At 33.2% G+C, this 22932-nt stretch overlaps 1 protein-coding gene across 2 annotated transcripts in view; it reads left to right on the forward strand.

Moving 5' to 3' along the window:
* LOC118179781 (interference hedgehog-like) overlaps positions 1-22932 on the forward strand; it is a 204847-nt gene that overhangs the window by 166170 nt on the left and 15745 nt on the right. For both annotated transcript variants that reach the window (XM_085819144.1, XM_085819152.1), the window contains 3 exons: positions 4353-4572; positions 12666-12884; positions 20336-20487. In XM_085819144.1, the coding sequence (XP_085675270.1) occupies positions 4353-4572; positions 12666-12884; positions 20336-20487 (591 nt within the window). The remainder of the gene's footprint in view (positions 1-4352; positions 4573-12665; positions 12885-20335; positions 20488-22932) is intronic.

Here is a 22932-nt window from a genome sequence, read left to right on the forward strand (position 1 = left end):
ATCTCTTCTCAGAATTCTGGTTCTAACCCTAAGGATTCCGTTAGAATCAATCATTGGTTGAAGTACACGTAATCTTTTGTCATCTAATCCAGAAAATGATTCACTCTGCACTAATCTCAAAAGAGTTAATTCGGCTCCTTTAATTTCTTCCGCTGTAATTGTTCCAAAAGTTCTCTCATTAGGACTTAGTCTGACATTTTTAACAAAACGGAAGATCCAAGATATTATCTTTAGAATGGTATTGTATGAAGAAATCTTATCAAAATTAACGTCAGTCATAGCATTCGAATTAACTGTAGAAATTATTGTCTTCTTTCTTTCAGCATTTATAATGTCAAAATTCGGTACAATTTCAGAGCTAGGCCATTTTTCTGGATCATTTCTCAACCAATCGGGACTCTCCCACCATTTTGATTTGACTAAGGTTTCCGGACTGCATCCCTGGCAAGGGAGGTACGCTGGATTTAGCATTCCAGGAATATAATTCCAGTCGTTTGGATTACCTAGAGTACGGATTTCTTTCACTCTATTGTGAATGAAAATGGCCCAGTTTTCATTCTTTTTTATCCAAAATAATGCATCCATAGAATTACTCTAATAATAAATAGGCAAGCTTTCTAGTCTCAAATCTTCTTCAACACGATGTGCCAGTCTAGCACCAATTGTACAAGCTAAGAGCTCTAGTCATGGTATGGAAATCGGTTTGATAGGTGCCACTCGGGACATGTAACGGAATTTTCATTATAGCTTCGCATAAATATGCATGTGGCATAAGCAGATTTACTCGCGTCACAAAACACGTGTAAAGATAAATCGGAAATTTTTTCGGAGTCAGCAAAAATTCTTCTGGGTATAGCTATTTTTTCCAAATTGTGCAATTTATTTTTCCAACTTTCGAATTTGTCAGAAATGCTTTTAGGTAAATTGTTATCCCATGAAATCTTCTGTTTCCAGCATTCTTAAAGCAGCTTAGGAATCAGAGTAACAGGAGCTGTAAACCCAATCGGGTCAAAAATCCTGTGTACTATTGACAATATATTCCTTTTGCTGACAGGCTGTTTCACAGAACTATCTTTAAAGTCACAAGACAAAGTCTCATTCAATAAATTCCATTTCAATATCAACGCTGGCCACACAATTGTCGACGTACATTGATTCACTTAATTTCTTAGCTACCTCTTTTTGATGTTCAGGAACATTCTTGAGATGATAATTCAGTGTGGCGGCGAGAAAAAAAGGACTGGCATTAACGCCAAACACAATGCGCTTATGTCGATATATTTTTAATTTTTCAGAATCTCCTTCTTCCCACCAGAGAAATCTAAGAAAGTCTATCTCGAGGAGAGACACCTATTTGCAAAAAGGCCTTAGGTATATCTGAGGTAACCCCGTATTTACTTAGGCGAAATCTGTTTAAAATACTCGGTATTAATTCCAAATAATTTGGGCCCTTTTCTAAACAGTCATTTAAGGACACACCATTCCTTTCCTTCGCTGAGGCATAGAGCACAGGTCTAATCTTTGTGGTTGAACTTTCCTTAATTACAGCCCTATGTGGTAGGTAATGACAATTTTCGGTTTTCTTATCTTCAACAGATTCTATACCTTCTTCAGCCCATTCGTTAAAAATATTTTCATACTCTTTCAGACAGTTTTTTGACTGAAGATTTTTGATGCAGGATTTTAACCTTTTCTCTGCTAATAATCTGTTGTCAGATAAAACCTCATGCCCTTCTAACCAAGGAAGAGAAACCCGATGTCTACCCTCAATATCTCTTTTTAATGACTGACGAAAATATGTTTTAGCAATTTCATCAATTTCCTTTCTTGTGTGGGTTGTAGCAGGATCCATTATTCCTAACAAGTCAAGACACTATAAATCTGAAATTTTAGCGTCATTAACGTGAAGTGACAACACAGTTGTCGTACTGTTAGAGAACTCGCGCTTTTCAGTTTTCCCCATCATTGTCTATCCTAATCTAGTGTGTACGCATGATAACCCACATTTTAGTTGTCTAACCTTCCCTGTTAGAAGCTTTCATGCCACATCTGCACCTAAAAGAACATGAATTTCTAAAGGTGATTTTTCATACATCAAATCCACAGATTTATTCTGCATGTCAATTAAATAAATTCCATGTTTTTGCAGTTCAGTAAGATATGTATCTCTATGAATTTGAATAATGTCAGTACATATTTTATCCTGATCCAAAACCTGAAAAGTACAGTGATAACCACCTTTAAGACTACTCAATCTAATTAAATATTTACTATGAGTTTCTTTCTTTTCAAAACCATGGATTAATACTTCTTTACCACTTGTTTTATAATTCATTATACTAACTGCATACTTCGAAATGTAGGATCGCTGGGAACCACTATCTATTAAAATTCTCACATATTTTTCGATCCCATCCCCACGAAGTTTTACTACTAACGTTTGCAAATTTACTAACTGCATGAAAGATTTATTTGTCAGAACACAGTCCTTTTTATTATTTTCATTCCCAATAATGTCTGTAGAATTATTTCCGTGAGAGTTACACATTATTGACAAATGAGCTTTACCGCATATGGAACATTTAGCTTTGGTCTTGCACAAGCAGAAGATATGGTACCGGTTCAAGCATTTAAAACATAATCCGTGCCTAAGCAATTTTTGCTTTTTTTCATCTAAGGTTAAATGACCCGCATTCCGACATTCAGAACTTTCATGATCTGAATCGCAAAATATGCAGTTTGAATGTTTATAATTTTGATTCTCATTTGTAGACAGCAACTGCGAGGCAGACTATACATCTGGTACCCGTTTATCATGCCAAGTTGACAGCTTGCTTCCGCGTTTTGTTTGTCCGGGGGGGGGGAATTGACGCCACTTCTTTCGACTGCAAAGCTGTTTTTTCCCGAGCAATTAATTGCTGAGAAAGAAATTCCACTAGGTGATTCAAATCGTAATTTGATTTTCGAAATGTTTTATTACATTCCAAAATCAAATCTGCAGGCAATGTTTTAAGCAAAATAGGTGTTAATAAAGCTCCATATGTTTCTGAGGTCATATTTAATGATTCAAGACATCGAATATGTTTTTGTATGTAATTGAATAACTTATGGAAATTTTGAATGTCATTAGAATCCTTTAGAGGTCTTATTTTCAGTAATTTATCTATATGGGCGTTTATCAGTACATCTTTATTTCCAAATCTTTCTGTGAGTAGTTTAACTGAAGTTTCGTAATTTTCTTCGGTTAACTCGAAACCGTCAATGGTGTTATTAGCAGTACCTCCCAAAAAGGATTTCAAATAAGTAAATTTGCTTATAGCATCAAGCATTTTGTTTTGGTGTATGGCTGATGAAAAAGTGTTCCAAAATGTCAGCCATTCGCAGCTCTCGCCATAAAACTTCGGAATCGTAAGTTTAGGAAGCTTCACATTATGATTTTCGATTTTAACGTTTTCTATACTTTCACTTAACTGTTCAGTGCTTCTTAACACACTAAATTTTTGTTGTTCTATATTAATTTCTTTCAATTTTTTGTTAGCTTTGTATTTAAATGTAGTTATTCTTTCACGATATTCGTCAACACCGTTTAATTCCTGGTCTAGATCCTTTATGTCTATTAATTTTTCTATATCGGCATCTATTTGTTCTAACTCGTTCGATTTTTCATTTAAGAGTTCTAAGGAAATTTCTAGTTCCTCTGCATTCACTTCTGTTTTTGATAATTCAGTTTCGATTCGGCCAATTAATTTTGTAATGGCAGCTCTTATGTGGCCGCGTTTCCTTTTCAATGTATCGATGAATTCCATCATTGTTTAATATATATTCAATAATTCAACAAGTATCAACAATTCACTTCGAGTCCCGGCAGGGATGCCAAAAAATGTATAATTCTAATAATTCTTAGAAAATAAAAGGTAAAAAGACTTACCTTTTAATTGATCTTCTTTCTTTCTAATCCAAAGGTATATCCAGGAGTATTTTTCCTAAGTACATCTATACACTACGCACAGAAAGAGAGAGGCTTCTAAGATAATAAGATATTTAATTTACATCACAGCACTAAACTAAAATATATATGTAACACAGAAGAATAGGATTAACATGTTTCACTCAAACGTCCATCACGAGTTCTCAAAGTTCAACTAAAAAGTTCTGATTTAGTTTTTGCTGTGCGCATGCGCAAATCACGTGGTTGTCGGTGAGAGTTTCAACAGGGCTACTGCCAATTAAAAATTCATAAATCTGCTCTACATACCTTTTTATCTGACATGTTTACACTGAGTGTTATGAAATTTTTATTTAATATCGTTTTTCATTTGTTAATTTTTCCCTCTTAAAATCTGTCCTTTCAGTACAATGATATGGATTCTGTACCTACAGAGGGCTTTTTCATACACTATCGTGCTACTCATACTGCTGGCAAATACTTGAAAGTTACTGTATTGGGGGCTAATACCAGATCTCATATTATTTCACATCTTTTACCTGATACTGGTTATGACATTAAAATGCAAGCCTTCAATGATGCTGGGCCTTCTGATTTTTCTAATATTTATACTTGCAAAACAAAAGGTACGTATTTGATTATTATCCTTAAGAAAAGGTTCAAGTATTTTATTCTTTCTAATATTAGCAATGCATCTTATATGCAATGCATTATTAATGCAATGTGTTATTCAGATATATTATCCTTAAGGAAAGGTTCAAATATATTATTCTTTCTATATTAGCAATGTATCTTATATGCAACGTATTGCATTAATAATGCATTGCATATACATTTTCAATTTCTTCTTGGAAAATTGTAATTTTAATAGGAGTTTGAAAATAATCTTATGCATGTTAGAAATGTCACTGATTATTATTTTCTTAAGTATTTTTGAAGTTGTAGATATGCTGTATTTTTTACCGGTGGTAGGCAATAGAAAAATAGGTGGTACACAAAGAAAAAAGTATTTTTTAACTATTAAACACCCCAACATCCTGTTAAAGTTTTTTCTCTTAACATTCATAAATTTATGCAATCTGAACTTTGTTCAAGGTCAAATTCTTTTAGAGTTCATCAATTTATTAGCATGCACTTTATTATGCCCCCATTTCGGGACTCATATTGCTCTATTTTCAATTAGAATTTTTTTTTAATTTTATTTTTTAAATGTTGACTTGCTGTCTCTAACAGCAAAGCAAATATTTTGTCTTCTTGTAGCATTGTTAACCTTACTTTTATATTGAGAATATTGTTGTCTGTTTTTGAAGAACTTCTAATATATTATGCATTTAAATATTTGTGAAAAATAATAAAACAGACCTAGATTTTCAACATGGCAAAATGGCTAGGATTGACTAAGCAGAAAAGTGATGATTCACAGGTGATGAATCCAGGACAGTCAGGGCTTAATTTCTAAGATTAGAAGTGCCGGAGCCCTATGGAAGACCGTCAGCAAAGAGGAACAAGAGTAAATAAATAAATAAAATGACTAAACTCATTAATAATTTTAAAATTAAATAGTTAATTATTATCCAGTTAATAATTGTTTAATTAATGTATCTAAATTGTTATTTAATCATTAATTATTGTATAATTAATAAATTATAATTTAATTGATAATTATTAGATAATTAATTATTATTTATTGAAATGATTGAAGATTGAAATGAATAAAATAAAATGTACAGAGATAAATTGAAATTTTATAAGCGATTTTTAATATAATTTTATTGTTAAAATAAAATTTTTGAGATAAAATTTCTACTAAAAGTGTTATTCAGTTACATAAAAGAAGAGCTGCAGCCTTCTTATTCAGTGCTCCGGTGCGTTCCGGCTAGAATTGTGATTTATTACAGAAACTAAGAAGCACCGGAGCCAATATCTAGTGGGCTCCGGCCCAATTTTTAAGCTCTGATCGTAGGGGTGGGGGAAGTTCTTTTATCATCACAAAAATTAAATATGCTTAAAGCATATTTGATGAAAATTCCAGGGCAAAACAGAATAAGGGTATGAGTGGGTGGAAACAAAAAATGAGGGTAATATTGGTGATAGAGAACGTTCTCTTTGACCGCGGCTCTCTGCTGATATAATTATAGCCATCAAGCAGATGTGTATCGGGTAAAATGAGTCCTGAATCTGACTCCTAAGGATGAATGCAAAGTTGCTGGTTACGCTTTCCCCTCCATTAGTGGATACTGTGGGAAGACGATGTATAGGATGTGCTTGAGTAGTTCATTTCAGTATTTCACTCTTATTGTACCTGCTGTCACTTAACGCACATTTAAGAACACAAATTTTCCTTCCTGAGAGGGTAACTAACTGTAAACATCGATAACAATATACTAGATACGATGGCATGGCGAGAAATTTACGCGTTCCTAAACAAACTCCCCCAAATTTTTTATTGCTCTTCTTAAAGGGAAAGATTTCCGCATGTGAGTGAGGGGACTTTACTTGAATGTCTCATGTTTTCATGAGTTCATATTTCTAGGGAAATAGAGTATTGCAAGGTCTGCTTATTGTTAGACTTAAACGTTAGGAATTCTAAATTTTTTCCTTTTAAATTGTGGTTCAGTTTTATAAAAAGAAGTATTGGAGCTCATCTTATTTAGGGCTCCGGTGCACTCCGTCTAAAATTGTAATTTATCTTAAAAATTGAGAAGTACCGGAGCTGGGCTCCGGTGGGTTCCGGCAATTTAAGCACTGAGGACAATCTATAGCACTAAGAATGCTGAAAAGGAAAGAAAAATTGTGTATAGAAAATGAAATGAAAGTTATTTATCATTGGGTTTACTTGGAATGGAGATGAAATGCACCCTCAACTTCAATGTGTTGTTTGCAGTGAGCTGTTATCCAACCAAAGTATAAAACCATCATCTCTTAAAAGACATCTTGAATCTAAGACTGGGCAGGCTACTATTGGAAAAAACAGTGATCCCTCGTTTTTCGCGGTTAGTGGAGACCAGAACCTTCTGCGAAAGTTGAAAAACCGCGAAGTAGGATTTGCCCCTAGGAATTTTCGTGTATGCGGTTACAAGAATGTTTTAAATATGTAAAAATTATTTATGCTTTACACATTTAAGACAAAAATTACAACAGTATACATATTTACTTAAACATGTCAGTACTAATTAATAAGGTTAATTACAAAACCTTATACAGTAATAAACATTAATCGGCATTGCTTTTTGAAAGAGGCGAAGAGTCTTGTGTTGGTGGTGGAGGAGAGGCTCTCACTTGACTCATAGAAGCTTTTCCTTGAAGGAAGGATCTCACTCGAGCTCACTCAGAGGCTGTTCTGCTGGAGGCACTGATGGTAGAGCTGGAGGCTTTTCCTTGAAGATTATACCCTGTACAAGGATATAACCCCGTCAACGCAATTGCTGAACTCGACAGCTCGAACCATATTGTCGTCAATGTCTTGTGCAAATTGTTGCATCGCTCTTGCCATGTTGCATAATTGTTGCAGATTCTCCAGGGAAAGGCCATGCTTTTCAGTTTCTTCTTCGTCTTCCTCTTCGTTTTCTTCCTCACTTGCAGACTTTGTCATCTCAAGGAGGTCTTCATCGGTCAGTGGGTCTGAGTGGCAATCGATAAGGGCGTTGATGTCTTCTTTTGTCATGTCGAGAAATCCTTCATTCCTTATGATGTGAGGCCTCACCGCCTTCTCCACCGCTGAGTGATGAACTTCTTTAGGAGTGAAGCCTGGATAGTTGTGCACCACGTTTGCCATAATTTCTTCCAGCTAGAATTTAGGGTCTCACTCTTTATTCCTTTAATGCTCGCTGAATATTAGACAAACATGAGGCAATGTCGTAACTGCACCAGTAGGCTTTCAAGGTGAATTCGTCATTGGCATCGTCAACTGCCCAGATAAGGCCCTCATGGAGCGAGTGTAGAGTGCCTTAAAGGCATGAATGACATCTTGATCCATCGGCTGAATTAGAGATGTAGTGTTCGGGGGCAAAAACTCTTATCTGCACACCGTCATATTGCAGGTCCGTTGCATGGCCTCCTGCACAGTCCATCAGGAGAAGGACCTTAAGGGAGAGGCTCTTTCCAGCCAGATACAGCTTCACCTGGGGAATGAAGCAATGGTGGAACCATTCAAGGGTCAGAGCTTTCGTTATTCAGGCCTTTGAGTTATGCATCCAGAACTCGGGCAATATTTTTGCAACTAGAGCCATATTTTTGTTTATAATGCCCGTGGATTTTTGTCATTATAAATAAGGTCTATTGCATAAAACCTGCAGCATTGCCAGCCATGATGACAGTCACGTGGTCTTTGTGAGCCTTGAAGCGTGGCCTCTTCACTTCTTCCTTGAAGAGGAATGTATGCGAAGGCATCTTATTCCAAAAAAGGCATGTTTGATCCATGTTGTAAACTTGTTCAGGGAGGTAGCCTCCCTTACTGATGAGGTTAAGAAACTCTTCCTCCACATAACGACAAGCGGCATCGTTGTCAGCAGAGAAAGCCTCACCATACAGAAGTATGTTTCGGAGACCGCATTTTTTAAAAAATTTTCCGAACCAGCCTTTGCTGGCTGAAAGGCCTCGTCCTTGAGGAGACAAATCATTCCTGGCAGCACTATTACTGGCCTGAGGCTTGTCAGCACCTTCTTAAGCCTCTTCATTGTCATCATCAGGCAAGATTTGGTCATAGAGAGCTTTGGCTTTTGTCCTGATCATATTAGTGTCCACACTCGCTGTCTTTTTCCTGCAATCAGAAATCTACAATGCCAGTGCAGCTTCCATTTTCACAATTCTGTTATCATGCGGAGTTACCATACATTTCGCTTCTTTATTGAAGCAGTTTTGCGGATGTTTGCTTCTTCTTTCTCGATGTACTGCATTGTAGATTCATTCACCCTGTAATGGCGTGCCACAGATGCATAATTTCTGTCCTCTTTGATCATATCTAAAAGTTTCACATTTTCGCTGATGATCATCTTGCGTGCCTCGGAGGAAGCTTTCGCAGGAGCACAGTGCTTAGGCGGCATTATAAGGGCTTAATTAATAAAAAAATTATTGGTTAAACAAAAAAAGTTACCACCAACACAACACTAATATACAGTATGCGAGACAGTCAACATCATGGACAAGACTGTCAAGATACAATAGAATATGCTAGGTGAGGCTGCGATGCTTCGCAGACAATCAAGTCACGGGTAAATCCACTCGTACTCTCATTGGTCGATGTCGCACCGGAAACCAATCACGCGCCTTTATGAGAGCCCAGGGTATGTACTCAGAGTCAATTCATCTCTTTGTTTGACACGCAGAGATCCTTTTCTCTCGCGCATCAACATGAAACAAGGCTCCTTTCCGCAATGTGGCTGTCGACATGGTTATATTTTTTCTCTTTTATTTTTTGATGAATATTTTGGAAAAACCCGCAAAGCACTGAAGTCGCAAAACATGAAGCGCGAAGTGGCGAGGGAACACTGTATTACCAGCAGCTAAAGATACTGTATTAATATTACTCAACGAAAAAGCAGTTAATGAACTTAATATTCTGTTATCCAATGATACAGTAAGTTGACGAATTCATGAAATGGCAAATTCCATAAAAGAGACACTTATTCAAAAAATAAAACACAGTATTTTGCATTACAATTGGATAAAAGTACTGATATAAATAACTTTTTTTCAGTTATTAGTTTAGATAAGTTTCAAAGAAGATAAATGAATTGCTAAAGAGTATTTATTTTGTGAATCTCTTCATGATAGAGTGACTACAAATGAAATTTTCATAGTAGTTAACAATTTTATATCTGAGATTGAATGATATTCCTTGGAATAAGTGCATTGCTATATGAAGTAATGGAGCTCAGGCTTTAACGAGAAAACATTCCAGTGTTACTTCTCAAAGAAAGAAAGTCACACCTGAAACTAAATTTATCCACTGCTTCATTCATCATGAAGCATTAGTAGGCAAAACAGTGCCCGAAAACCTGAAAACTGAGCTTTAAGTTCAGGAATATTTATGATTTTATGCCAAGAGAAACATGAAACACTTTTGTTACATTCCGAAGTAAGGTGTTTATCCAGAGGCAAAGTTTTAAATTGTCTTTTTAAACTTTGATCAGAAATTCAAAATTTCTTCTGTGATTCAAAATTGTTTATTTAGTGAATATTGGTTGGTGTTTTTAGCATATTTAGCTGATATTTTTGGAAAGTTAAATGAATTAAATTTATTGCTACAAGGACAAAGTGTTAATTTGTTTACCATTAGAGATAAAATTAATGGAATGATTTAAAAAGTATTCAAGCTAATAATCAAAGAATTAAATAATAATATCTTAAGCTTTTTATCACTTTCAGAAAGTTTTCTAACCAAAAATAATTTCAAAATAAAAGAAGAATTAGCATCCGACATTAGAAACTATTGTTTTTCATTGATGAACAGTTTCAACATGTATTTTGTCGAGGATTGTGAAAAAGAAAATTGTGTTAGAAATCCATTTTGTTCAAATTTACCTGAAATTTTATCTCGTAAAGAAAAAGAACAATTGACAGAAATTTTCTGTGATCAAACTCTAACTGAAGATTTAAAAAATAACACACTTTTTAACTTTTGGCTGAACCGAAAAAAGAATGTAAAGGCATTTCAAATAAAGCTGTTAAATTTTTATTGTCTTTTTACACAACCTATTTTTGTGAACAAGGATTTCATTCCATGTTATATTTGAAAAATAAATAAATAAATACAGAACAAAATTAAAAGTGGATTCTAATTCATGGTGAAAACTAAGTGAAATAAGACCAGAGATAAAGAAATAGATCTCTCTTAAACAGACCCAAATTTCACACTAAATTGAATTATAATTTAAATTTTGATAATTAAAATGGTAACCAATTTTTAATCTTAATATTTTTATGTGTCTGTATTTAATACAAATAGCCAATAGTCTGTGCAAATGTTAAAATATACTTTTTTTTTAAATATTTCTATTGAGGCAATGAAAAATAATCATTGTAAAATGTAGTGGTGGTACTAAAATTTTTCAGTTTTTATTTAGATGGTAAGTGTCAATAAAAAGGTTGAGAACCACTGCTCTAACTTATTCTAATGTAAACCCATTCTTTGCAGTACTGATATTAGCATGACTTTTAATAAAATGCTAAAATACAGAATTCTGATTTTTATTATACTTTCACATTTAACAATTATTGCACTTAAAATCATATTGCTGTTCTTGTATTGAATAATATTCCAGTGTTATAAATAAAAGTTTTTTTAAATTATAAATACTAATTTAATTTGTGTAGTATTACACCTTAGTTGCTATTTCTATATATGGTACGTAAGCCTTTTTCTAAAATTTATCATATTTTTCTTTTATTAGCATTCTTTAAGATCATAAATAAAATGTCAATTCAAAATATTCATACTATGTTGCTGCCTTTTTAAATCTATACATCAAACACACTTTTTTTTTTTTCAAATCAATAAATCACTTAAATATTAATTGGACATGAATTATGTAGGTAGATGAAAATTCAGATCTATAATCAGAATGAATTGTGAAAATTTTGGCCAAGAGTTTGCACATTATATCAAATTTTAATTGAATGTTTTAGTTTTCACCAAAAATAGAAAATGTAAATAATTATGCATGGAAATGAAACATTAAAAAATTTTTTTAATTCTTTAAAATTAAAAAAAGTCATAAAATATCACAGGAATTGCATAAAGTAAATGAGAAATTTAATTATGGAACACGATCATATGCCAGAAACTGCCACCCATTATTTCACATCAGTTGATCTCCTAGGATGTTCTAAGATTGAGTGATGATTTTTCAAAAAAAATCTTAAGATTAAATACTTTAAAGAATTTCCATTTGAGGAGACTGTCATTAAATTTAAATATGTTGTTCAATCAAAGAAAGATCTTTGTATATTTTCCAGATAATTCAACAATAAGACTAGATCACATTATCTTGACATTTTAGTTTATCTACATTGCATCTGATCAAATTTAAAGGAAATCGGACAAAACCTCAATTCTCAGGAAGATTAAGACTAACGTAAATCAAAGGATGATTATGACATAAATACTGTTTTACTTCGAATTCATTTTTTCAATTTTATAGACATACAATACTATTTTACTTCGAATTCATATATTCCATTTTATAAAAACTATGCTTTATCTACAAGCAAACAGAAAGAGCAATGGGCTTACAAATTAGAAGCAAATTTAGAAAAGGGCTCGTGTAAGCATCATAAAGCTCCACTGTTTTTGTGTTAGAAATGTAATCCACAAAGTTAGGAATGTGTGCTTTGTTTTGGCAACTCTTTTTAAAATTTGCTTAAAGAAAAAAAATCTTTGTAAGTTAATGATTATAAAATTCAGCATATATGAAAGGAAACTCTTTTGTAATTGCTTTCTTTTTCATGTAAAGATGAAGTATTAAAAGCTGTGCAATTTGTTTTTGTGGAGAAACATAAAGGGATTCAATTATATTCATCTTGCAATTCCACCACCCCTTGCACACATTTAAATGTTCAGATGCTAAATTTCAGCTTTAAAAAAAAAAGTATATTTTAGTAGAGTTAAAAATTCTGTTGCTTTTGATATTTCCTATGTAAATACTACCAGTATTTTTGTAAAACAGTAAATAAAAAATGAAAGTAAAATTAAATAATTCCTCACTCCTTGTTTTTTCAGAATCTGAAGCTTTACTCGGGATCCGCAACAGAAATAGTAAATCCCATCATACAGATGATAATGATATTTCAGTTACTGAGCCTGTTTCATCCAAAAACTCTGATGGCAATTTCATTTTGTACATAGCTTTGGGTGTTGTATCTGGTGGATTGTTGATAGCAGTGTCTGTATTTCTTGCATTGTTTATTCGTCAAAGGCAAAACAGAAATCCCAGCATAGGTAAATATTCCACAGTATTTAAAATTGAAAAGAATAGTACAATAAGTGAACTATTTTGTGTGTGCTTTTAAATCTCTCCTTTTAATGTGGCTGATCAGTAACCAAAAGAATAATACCATTAGATACCGATAGTGCAACTGGAATTAAATCCTAGCAAACTTGGCTTAGTATATGAATGATTTCTCCAAGTATAATCCAATTTGAAAAATTGCTTTGTGATTGAATGTTCCATGTTCAAATAAACAAAACAAACCACTTATTCTTTTATATATGTTTCTGAACTACCAGAATTTCTTTGAATTCATATTTCACTTTTCACTGGAGAAACAAGCTATCACTTATAGAATTCCTTTTTGATGTTAATTAATTATTTTTATAAAGTTTAACTAACAATAGTAATTGAGTAATGGTAATCGAGAGATCCAACTTCTTAGAACCAATTTGTTACAATCATAAAGGAATCAATAACATTAATTTTTAAGAATGAATTTACCATACATCCACGTATTTGTGCTTTACTTTAAATTTTTATAGTCTACCAAAAGTCAGTAGATATAATCAGAATGTCACATTTCCCATAGTTGTTCTCAAACTATCAACTTAATTCATCAATGCTGATTTAATCTTATCAAAATGTTGTTCCTTCATTTTGACAATGTAGCTAGGTATTTAGCATTAAGATAAATTAAACTTGATTAAAAAAAAAAAAAAAAAAGGAAAGAAGTTTGATTTTCCCCCCATTCATAAATAAATGATATATATTGTTACGAGACTCTACCTGAATTTTGTTCATTCAGTTGGTACTCCATTAAAAGAAACATAAAGAGAGATTTATAATTAAGTAATATGGGCAATCCACCCAATTAATTCACTATAAAACAAGCAATCTACCTTAATGCAAAATAATGGTGCATTTTTTTTTTTTTTTCTACAGTTTTTTTAAATGGTACAATGTTGCCAAACCGTAAAATTTAACCTTTAAAGAAATTACATTTATACAACTGTTGAGTTGCTCGCGACATCTCCTCCCATCTTTTGATTTATGGCGGGCGGAACGTAATCAAAATACAATATACTTAATAACGGGGCTAAACAATACTTGGTATAATCATAAAAGGGAAAAAACTAGTTAAAATGCGAAGGTTTTACAATAGTTCTACCACATCTAGTTTTAATTATCTTATCAGGAGGTTTAAAGTTAATTTCTTGACTATCAGGAATGTTAAATTGGTTTTGTTTAGGTAACAACAAGTTCTCGTCGTCAATCGCTTCCAAAGGATACAATTGTTGCACAGGATGGATCAATTCACCTGCAGCTATTTTCAGCTTTGCCACTCTAACATAATTATCTTGACTCTGGAATAATTCAATAACTCGACCCAATGCCAGTCCAATCTTTTTTTGTTGTCACTTCCCACAAGTACCACATCTAAATATATTTGTCTTCGAGTAGCTTTATTACCTCTGGACTGAATTAGGAGACTCAAATGTTCGTCTCTAAAATCTTTTTCTGAGATCTTGTCATAATTTCTGTTGATATCTATATCTCTTAGTGATATTGACTTCATCTATATGGTCCAAGTCCAGAACTCCCACCATTCTTATATCCTGAATGAACATTGAGGGTGTTAAAGGCATTAAATCTTCAAAATCTTCAAACAAATAATTTAATGGTCTTGCGTTGATTACAGCTTCTGTATCACAGAGAATGGTACACAGCTCCTCATATCTCAAGCAGTTTCTTCCTAATATTCTCAAAATTTTCTTAACCATCTGAATAATACGCTGTCACCACCCACCCTTCTCGCAGCTGTGGGGGGATTGAACTTCCATGTAATCTTCAAAATAGAACATTCTCGTGCAATTTTGTTCCAATCAAGTGAAATAAAGAGGTTGTTAGTCCCGACAAAGTTTGTATCATTGTCACTATACATAGTTTTTGGTCGTCCACGTCTGGCTATGAACCTTCTGAAACCCAACAAAAAATCATTGGTGGAAAGTCCTTGTATCAGTTCAAGATGTATGGCCCTATAAACAGCATAGGTGGATAAAAGTATCTTCTTTCTATCCTTTAGATAAAGAGGTCCAGATAAATCTACTCCAGTTACTTCAAAAACCAGAGTGTCCCTATTTTCAGGCAGTGGGGCTGGAACTGTTCCGATTTTTTTTTGCATTATATCTTTTGCATCGAATGCATTTTGTGATTACCCTTTGAACTGTTTTGCGTCCTCTTAAAATCCAAAACCGTTGACGAATATCCATCAAAACAATTTGAGCTCCAGAATGTGAAAGTACTGTATGTCTTTCGAAAATTAACTTTTCTACAATTTGATGATCAGAAGGTAAAAGTATGGGACACATGAAATAATCTGTATCATCTCTTCGAAGGATTTTTGTCCTCAGTCTCATTAAACCTTCTTTATCAGTGAAAATACGAGAAGAGTTTTCAACTTTGATTTTGTAGATTCGTTTTGGAAAGATTCTTTCTGAACAATTAAGAAAAGCCTTTTCTCAGCTGCTTCTATTTCCTGAACAGATAATTCTTCCTTCAGTTTGTGATTGGAATTTCTAGAATTATGAAAGAATCGCAGAATCCAAGCTGTCAGCCGAATGATTCTCGAATATTTAGAAAAACAATGCAAGTACCATTTTTTGTTAGGAGCAATTGAGGTAGCTAAGGCAGTTATTCCCTTTTTTCTTTCTTTAAAAAATCTTCCACATTTAATTTACTTTCAGAGACAGGCCAATTTTTTTCAGGCTGTTTAAGCCATGGTGGACTCTCCCTGGATCTGAGCAAAACTCCAGCGGAATATCCTTTGGATGGGAGATCAGCCGGATTGTTGCTTCCTGGAATATGCTTCCATTGTTCCTTTGATGTAAAATTTCTTATCTCCTTGACTCGATTATTTACAAATGTTCCCAGTTATCTTCATACTTGATCCAGAACATAACGGTAGAGGAGTCAGTCCAACAGGTACTTGATATTTCCTTTTAATCCATCGCTTCTTTCGCTGTTGCAGTGAGACGAGCTCCTATCAAGCATGCTAACAATTCTAATCAAGGCATTGATATCTTTGTTAAAGGAGCCACTCTACTTTTAGCTTCAATTAAATGAACTTTTACCCCCTTCTCACGTTTGGCTTCGTAGAAATACGATTGCGCTATAGGCGGACTTGCTCGCATCACATAAAGTATGAAAACTCAATTTTTCTTCCAGGAAATTGCTTTGGACATATCTTGGAATTTTGATCTCTGTCAACAGATGTAAATTTTCAAGCTGTTTATTGAACTCCAGGCGAATATCTTCTCGACAGGTTTCATCCCAACCAATCTTCAGGTTTCAGCTATTTAGTATTAACAGTTTCAAACAAATCGTTACTGGACACAGAATTCCTATAGGATCGAAGATGCTGTGAACTGTCAAAAGAATATATCTTCTAGTAATGGGTTTTTGCTTGAAATAAATTTTTTCAAGATCACAAAACAGAACATCTTTAGTTTTATCCCATAATAATCCAAGAACAGGGGACAAGTTTTTTTTTTTTTTTTTTTTTTTTTTTTTTTTTTTTTTTACATTCTTCACCTATTAGACTGGAATGTTCCCAACCTCTTAAATCGAAACATCCTGTAGCCAGAATTTGTTTTGCTTCAAAAATGAATTTAAGTTCATCTTGACTAGTTACCGAATTTATGCAGTTATCCACATAGAATGCATTCCTCAGCTTTTCTACAGTTTCAGGAAAATGGCTTTCATTTTGTGCCAAATGGTAATCTAGAATGGCAGCTAGCAAGAAAGGGCTGCTCGTAAGTCCACACACTACTCGTCGGTCACGATAATTTTTTTTTCTTTCCTTATAATCTTCCCACCATATGAATCTAAGAAAATCTTGGTTTTTTTTTGGCCACAAGTATCTATAAAAAGGCCTTTTTTATATCTGAAACTACACCAATTTCTTTCTGACGAAATCTCATAAGTAATGGAGGAATTTTTTCTATAAGATTTAGTCCTGTTTCTGGACAGTCGTTGAGCAAAAGTGAGTTCTTACATCTACACGAAGCATCAAAGTATCTTCGTAGTAGAATTTCCTTTAAAAATACCTCTATGAGGCAAATAATGAAGAGGATTTCCCAATTCACTATCTGGTACTTCTTCGATGATAGTTTCCTGTAACCATACTTTAAATACAGCTTCATAGTCATCGTATTTTCCTTCTTTAAGAAGTTTCTGAATAGTAATCATGCATCTTTTTTCAGCTATATCTTTGTTTTCACTTAACGTCTCGTAGGTTTCTAACCAAGGTAGTTTGACGATGTAACGGCCATTTTCATCTCTCTGAACGGTTTTTCGAAAATGCTGAAGAATGGACTGTTCTGTTTCTTTTTTAGTTCTTGTTTCAGTAAGATCCTTTATACCTATAGTATCTAATTTCCACAAATCAGCCACAGAAGAACTTTTAGTCAGTAAAGATGTCACTAAGTGGGATGAAGTTTCGTCAAACCTTTCTTCGGATATGTTTCGCATGATAACCCATCCTAAATAAGTTTCACATGCAATCAAATTGGATTTCAATGTACATATAAGTACCTGTTAGTATATTACCACAATAATCTGCACCTATTAACAGATCAGTATCAAGACAACCTTCTCCGTAGTCAGTGAGCCAAATTTTATTTTCTGTTAACTTTTTCTTATAAAGGTCTCTTCTCAACCGAGGAATGTTGCCACAAATGATCTGCTGATCCAGAACCTTTATGTTACAGGAGAAGTCCCCTTTCAAAGATACCAGGTTAATGCCATAAACATAATGCTCCTTTTTCTCAGTTGTCATTCTCCCAAATAGGGAGTGAATTAAGATTCTTTTTTCTGAAGGCTTCAAACTTAGTTTCTTAGCTGTTTCTTTAAGAATGTTGTGAGCCAGTGTTAACGAGTACACGTACTTGTAGCTCTTTCCCTTTAGTCTTCAGTTTCATTTGCAATGTTTGACGTAATATTTCATCAGAAGTGCATAAGTTAGATGACGTCTTCTCAAGTTCCTGTACATCACCTTTCATCTTACTTCTAGGGAGTTCTGGGCACATCAAAATCTAATGTTTTTTACTGCAAAGAACACATTTGATGTTGGACTTGCAAAATTTAGAATGATTTCCAATTTTTAAACAGACAAAACAGGCCTTTTTGTTTTTCAAAATTTCTTGTTTTTTTTTTTTAAAAAACTTGAGTTTACGTGCAGAAAAGCAATCTTTACTTTCATGCAATTTGTCACCAAATATACAAACATTTTTTCTTTTATTCTCTGTTGTTCCCGCAAACAAATCTGCTGCCGTCGGTGGATTACTAGGAATAGAACGCTGTATTTTTTCCTTCTGAAATTTGTGTTCTTTACTAACAAATCCCTTTGCTAACCAAATACATTCTTTCCCTTCAACTTCAGCTTTCAGGAACAATAATAAATTTCTTAATTTCTCCCCATAAGCATTTTGTTCCAAAGAATCAAATTTGGTGTTAACTATAGGGTTTCTTAACCAAACTCTAAAATTGCCTTCTGGAATACACGATTCTACAAGAGGGAAAAGTATAGCTGAATATGTATCGGATGTTAAGCCTATGAACTCCAACGCTCTTAGATGTGATTCTAATTTATCATATAATTTCGACGTGTCTAATTTTCTTTTTCCTTCAGTAACAATTTTTACAACAAGAGTAATTCCTCCCTGCCGAATCTTGATTTCAAACATGCAATAGCTTTATCATAATTTTCACATGCCGGTGGGTAACTATCGACAATATCACAAGCTCTAGAGTCTTCAATCATACATTGAATTAAATATTGAAATTTATCATCTTTCACAATATTTTCATCGTCTTGCATTCTTTTGAATTGGCTCCAAAAGGCAAGCCAATCTTTGATTTCCCCGTCAGATTTCAAAAGTTTGATCTGCGATAACTTTAACTTTCATTTTTGAACAGACGAAGAATCAAAAGAACTTTCGGATTTAGAAATTCAATTTAAATACATTTCTACATTTACTTCCAGAAATTTTCATTATATTCTTCTATTATCATGTACTCGTTCTGATACTTTTTATAGTTTTTATATTCTACTAATAAAGAGCTATTTCCTGATCTATTTCAGTTAGCTGATAATAAATTCTACGTAAATTAGCAAAGTTAGAGCTAATGCTCTCTTCTTTAACATTATCTGTCTTTAATAAGTCATTCAAACCATTAAAACACTTTTGAAGTTAGCTCTTATAGGAGAGCGTTTTTTAACAAGTGATTCAATTTTCAGAATAATAGGTAATTCAAAATAATGTACCTTTAATATTATGTCCGTGTCACCATGTTACGAGACTACTTGAATTTTGTTCATTCTGTCAGTACTCCATTAAAAGAAATGTAAAGAGAGATTTATAGTTAAGTAATACAGACAATCCACCCAATAATTTCACTATAAAACAGGCAATCCACCTTAATGCAAAATCATGGTGCCTTTTTTTTTTTTTTTTTTTTATTATTATTATTATTACTATTCTAAAATTTTTTTAAATGATACAATGTTGCCAAACCATAAAATTTAACCTTTAAAGAAATCGCATTTTTACAACTGTCGAGTTGCTCGCGACATATATGTTATGTCATTAAATAAATAACTTTCTCCCCTTCCCATAAAACATGATTATCTATTGAATAGAAGTGTTTTAAATTTTGAAATAGATTTTAGTCTTGAAAGTAGAGAGGTATGGGAAGTTTTAATCATTTAATTTTTTCTTGTAATTAATTCAGATTTTTAATGAAAATTTAAATGCAAGAGAATTGCAAAATTTTTTAGAACAGTGAAAGATAACATTATCACAGATTTTTTAGAACAATGAAAGATGGCATTATCATAGATTTGAACAAAAATATAGTTTTCACATTATTTGACATCAAATTATGCACTTTGATTTTGACAGAAGAAAATGATAAAAGGAACTTTTTGGACAAGGAAAATTTATGTATTTATTTCCTGCCTTCTTTTCTAATGAGACAGCTATTGGGCTGAGTGGATAAGATAGCGTAATTCTGATAATGTATTCCAGGTTTGGTTTTTGGAAAAATACGCTGCTGCATAGGATCTAGTTTTTTTTTTTTTTTTTTAGAAGGGCCTCTGTAATGGCATTAATTTTAAGGCAAAATAGTTTGTGCATGTTTTGCCAAGCTGTAATTTAAACAAAGGAAATTATGAAACCCAAACCCAAATTATATGCTTTAAGCTACATTAATTTAGTGACAGTATTTATTAAAATCAACACATACACATGTGTTATGTTTTGATTTTAATAACTATATAAAATTTAATGTGTATATAATTATCTGTTTTCCCCTTGCATATAAATGTATGCATTTATGTAACCAACAGATTTGAGTATAATATTTTATATAAAAAAAGTACTTTTATTTATTTTTGCAGAAGAAGAAAACCCTGATGACCCATTAAAAATTGGAAATGGTCACATTACTTCAAATGGTTATATAGCTGTTGGTAATAAAGTAAACATCAGTGTCAATCCATTATCTCATTTAGATCCAGATGATGATGATGATGATGATAAACCAGAAAATGTAAGAAAATAAAGTGGAATTTGCTTCATTTATATCTGTATTTTCAGTGGTGTGACATGCAGTTACTTTTTGCACCTTATAAAGAAAAATTTAATGATTCCAATTCTTCCCCAACTCACAGCTCATGAAAGTTTGTTGAGCTGCTTTCCCCCCCCCCAAGATATTCTTAGCTTACTAAATTAAATTCAAGCCTAAGTCTGATTTGACCTCTCCATTCTGTTAATATCCTAATTATACTAAAATTCATTTACTCACCTTATAAAGTTGAGCATACTAGACATAAATTACCATGTTTTTTAACAGTTAGCTTGTTAATTTGGGCCATTCGTTTTATTTATGATACATTGGTAAAATGCCAGTTTAAGCCATGTCTTTCCTTAAAAGTAAAATTATACTGATGAAGAACTGTTATTTTTTCTCATTCTATTGATCCTACACACACTGGCCAATGAATTAGAAATGTTTGAAATTTTCATTTGAATGCTTGCTGGGGATGAAGTATGCAAATTTTTTTTATGATGTGGGTTACACATGGTTAGAATGCTAGTATAAGTTAGATGTAAGAGTGCTTTTTACGATGAATGAAGTAAAATGGGAAAAACAACAGATCTTTCACCAATTGAAAAGGGGGTTATTATTGGTGTCTGTTTAGCAGGGGCCTTTATTTCAAAGAGAGCAAATCTCACTGGGTTTTCAAAAGCTGGAATCAGAACCCACAGTCTTTCTCTAGAAAATGCAAGTGTGGTTCGAGCACAGTTTTCCGAGAGAGTGATTGGCAAGGTCTCTGACGAATTGTACAGCAGAACAGGGACTCTACTGTGCTTCAAATGACACAGATCATCAACCAAGGTTCTTCCCAACAGATTTCAGCTTGAACCATGCACAGAGAATGGCAGAGGATAGGAAATCACAGTGATGTGCCTGTGAGAAAAAACACTCATTTCTGCCCAGCATGCAAGAATTCATTTTCAGCTGTGTCGAGAAAGAAGACACTGGGCATCTTAGGATTAAAAACAGGTAATGTGGTCGGATGAATCGCGCTACACCTTATTTTGCACTGATGGAAAACGTCGAATTTGGCGAAAACCCCACGAAGCCATGGATCCATCTTACCTTACTAGCACTGTGCAAGAGTCTGGTTGGAGGATCATGATATGGAGCATATTCTGCTGGCATGGAAGTTATGCCCTGATGTGTCTCGAGGGTAAGCAAATGGCCATGAGATACTTAGCTATACTTGCAGATCAAGTGCACCCTGCAATGATACATTTTTACCCTGATGGCAACGGATACTTCATGGCGATAATACTACTATACATCATGCTAGAAGTGTTCAAAATTAGTTCGCTGAACATCAATCAGTGTGACTTCTAACACCTTTCCTGACCATCACATAGCTCAGATCTTAACTCCGTAGAGAATGTGTCGAATATGATGGAAAGACTCATTTGACAGCACTCTCCCCTTCCATCTACTTTTCAAGATCTAAAATGCTACATAGCCAATGCATGGTATTCTCTGGACATAAATGCACTCTAGTAGCATGTAGACTCGATGCCCAAACAAATCAGAGCAGTTACCTGTGCAAAAGGTGGTCCAGTAAAATATTGATCTTGGGTTTCTAATTCATTGGCCAGTGTGTGTAGTCTAACTATAAAATAAGTAAGTTGACTGATTTAATTTTATACAGGTACTTTACAGTTTGTTTTGTTAGTCTAACCAATCAACATATATTAATTATGATGAGTTAACAAACACACCTCAATAATATCATATGCTGTGGACTATATTTGGCCAGAGCATAGCGGATTTTGATTGCTACCTTGTAGCAGTGAGATCATTATAAGAGGGATATAAAAGTTCCTTTTACTTGACATGAGACTAACACTAGTTTTAATGCGATTTGCAATTTTTCTTAAAATTCTACAGTCAAAAAATTTTTTCTCTTTTTAATTTCTTTCTTATGATGTATGTATGTTTTTATTTGCCTTTGTATATTTATTCTTATGAATGTTTTTGAAATAAAAAGAAAAGTGATTTATAATTCAGTTGTTAGGAATGATAGAAGGGAAAGAAGTGTTTCTGGGAAGGTTTAAAAAATGGAATTACAACAATTACTGTAAAACTTTTATTGTTTTTACCACCCTGGAACCTATATACATAGCCAAGTGAGGTAGTATTTTTGGTTCAAAAATTCAATGGCTAGTTTTCAGTGAATAAGCATTAATTATAATCCCAACAATATATTTTTACTATTTTTGCAATGTCTGTGTATGTGATGATTTTTTTTTTTTTTTTTTTGTCCACAATAACTTTTAGAGCAATATGTCAATAACTCATGCTTATAGCAAAATCACATTCCAATAAAGTTAACTTTCTATAGAAAAAGGGTTAGCTATAGTTCAGACACTATAAATAATTTAAACAAACCTAAATATTATTGTA

This window comes from Stegodyphus dumicola, chromosome 1 (assembly GCF_044657685.1).
Source record: "Stegodyphus dumicola isolate Sdum_Otavi_A_Nest chromosome 1, ASM4465768v1".
In the NCBI taxonomy this organism is placed as follows: Eukaryota; Metazoa; Arthropoda; class Arachnida; order Araneae; family Eresidae; genus Stegodyphus; species Stegodyphus dumicola.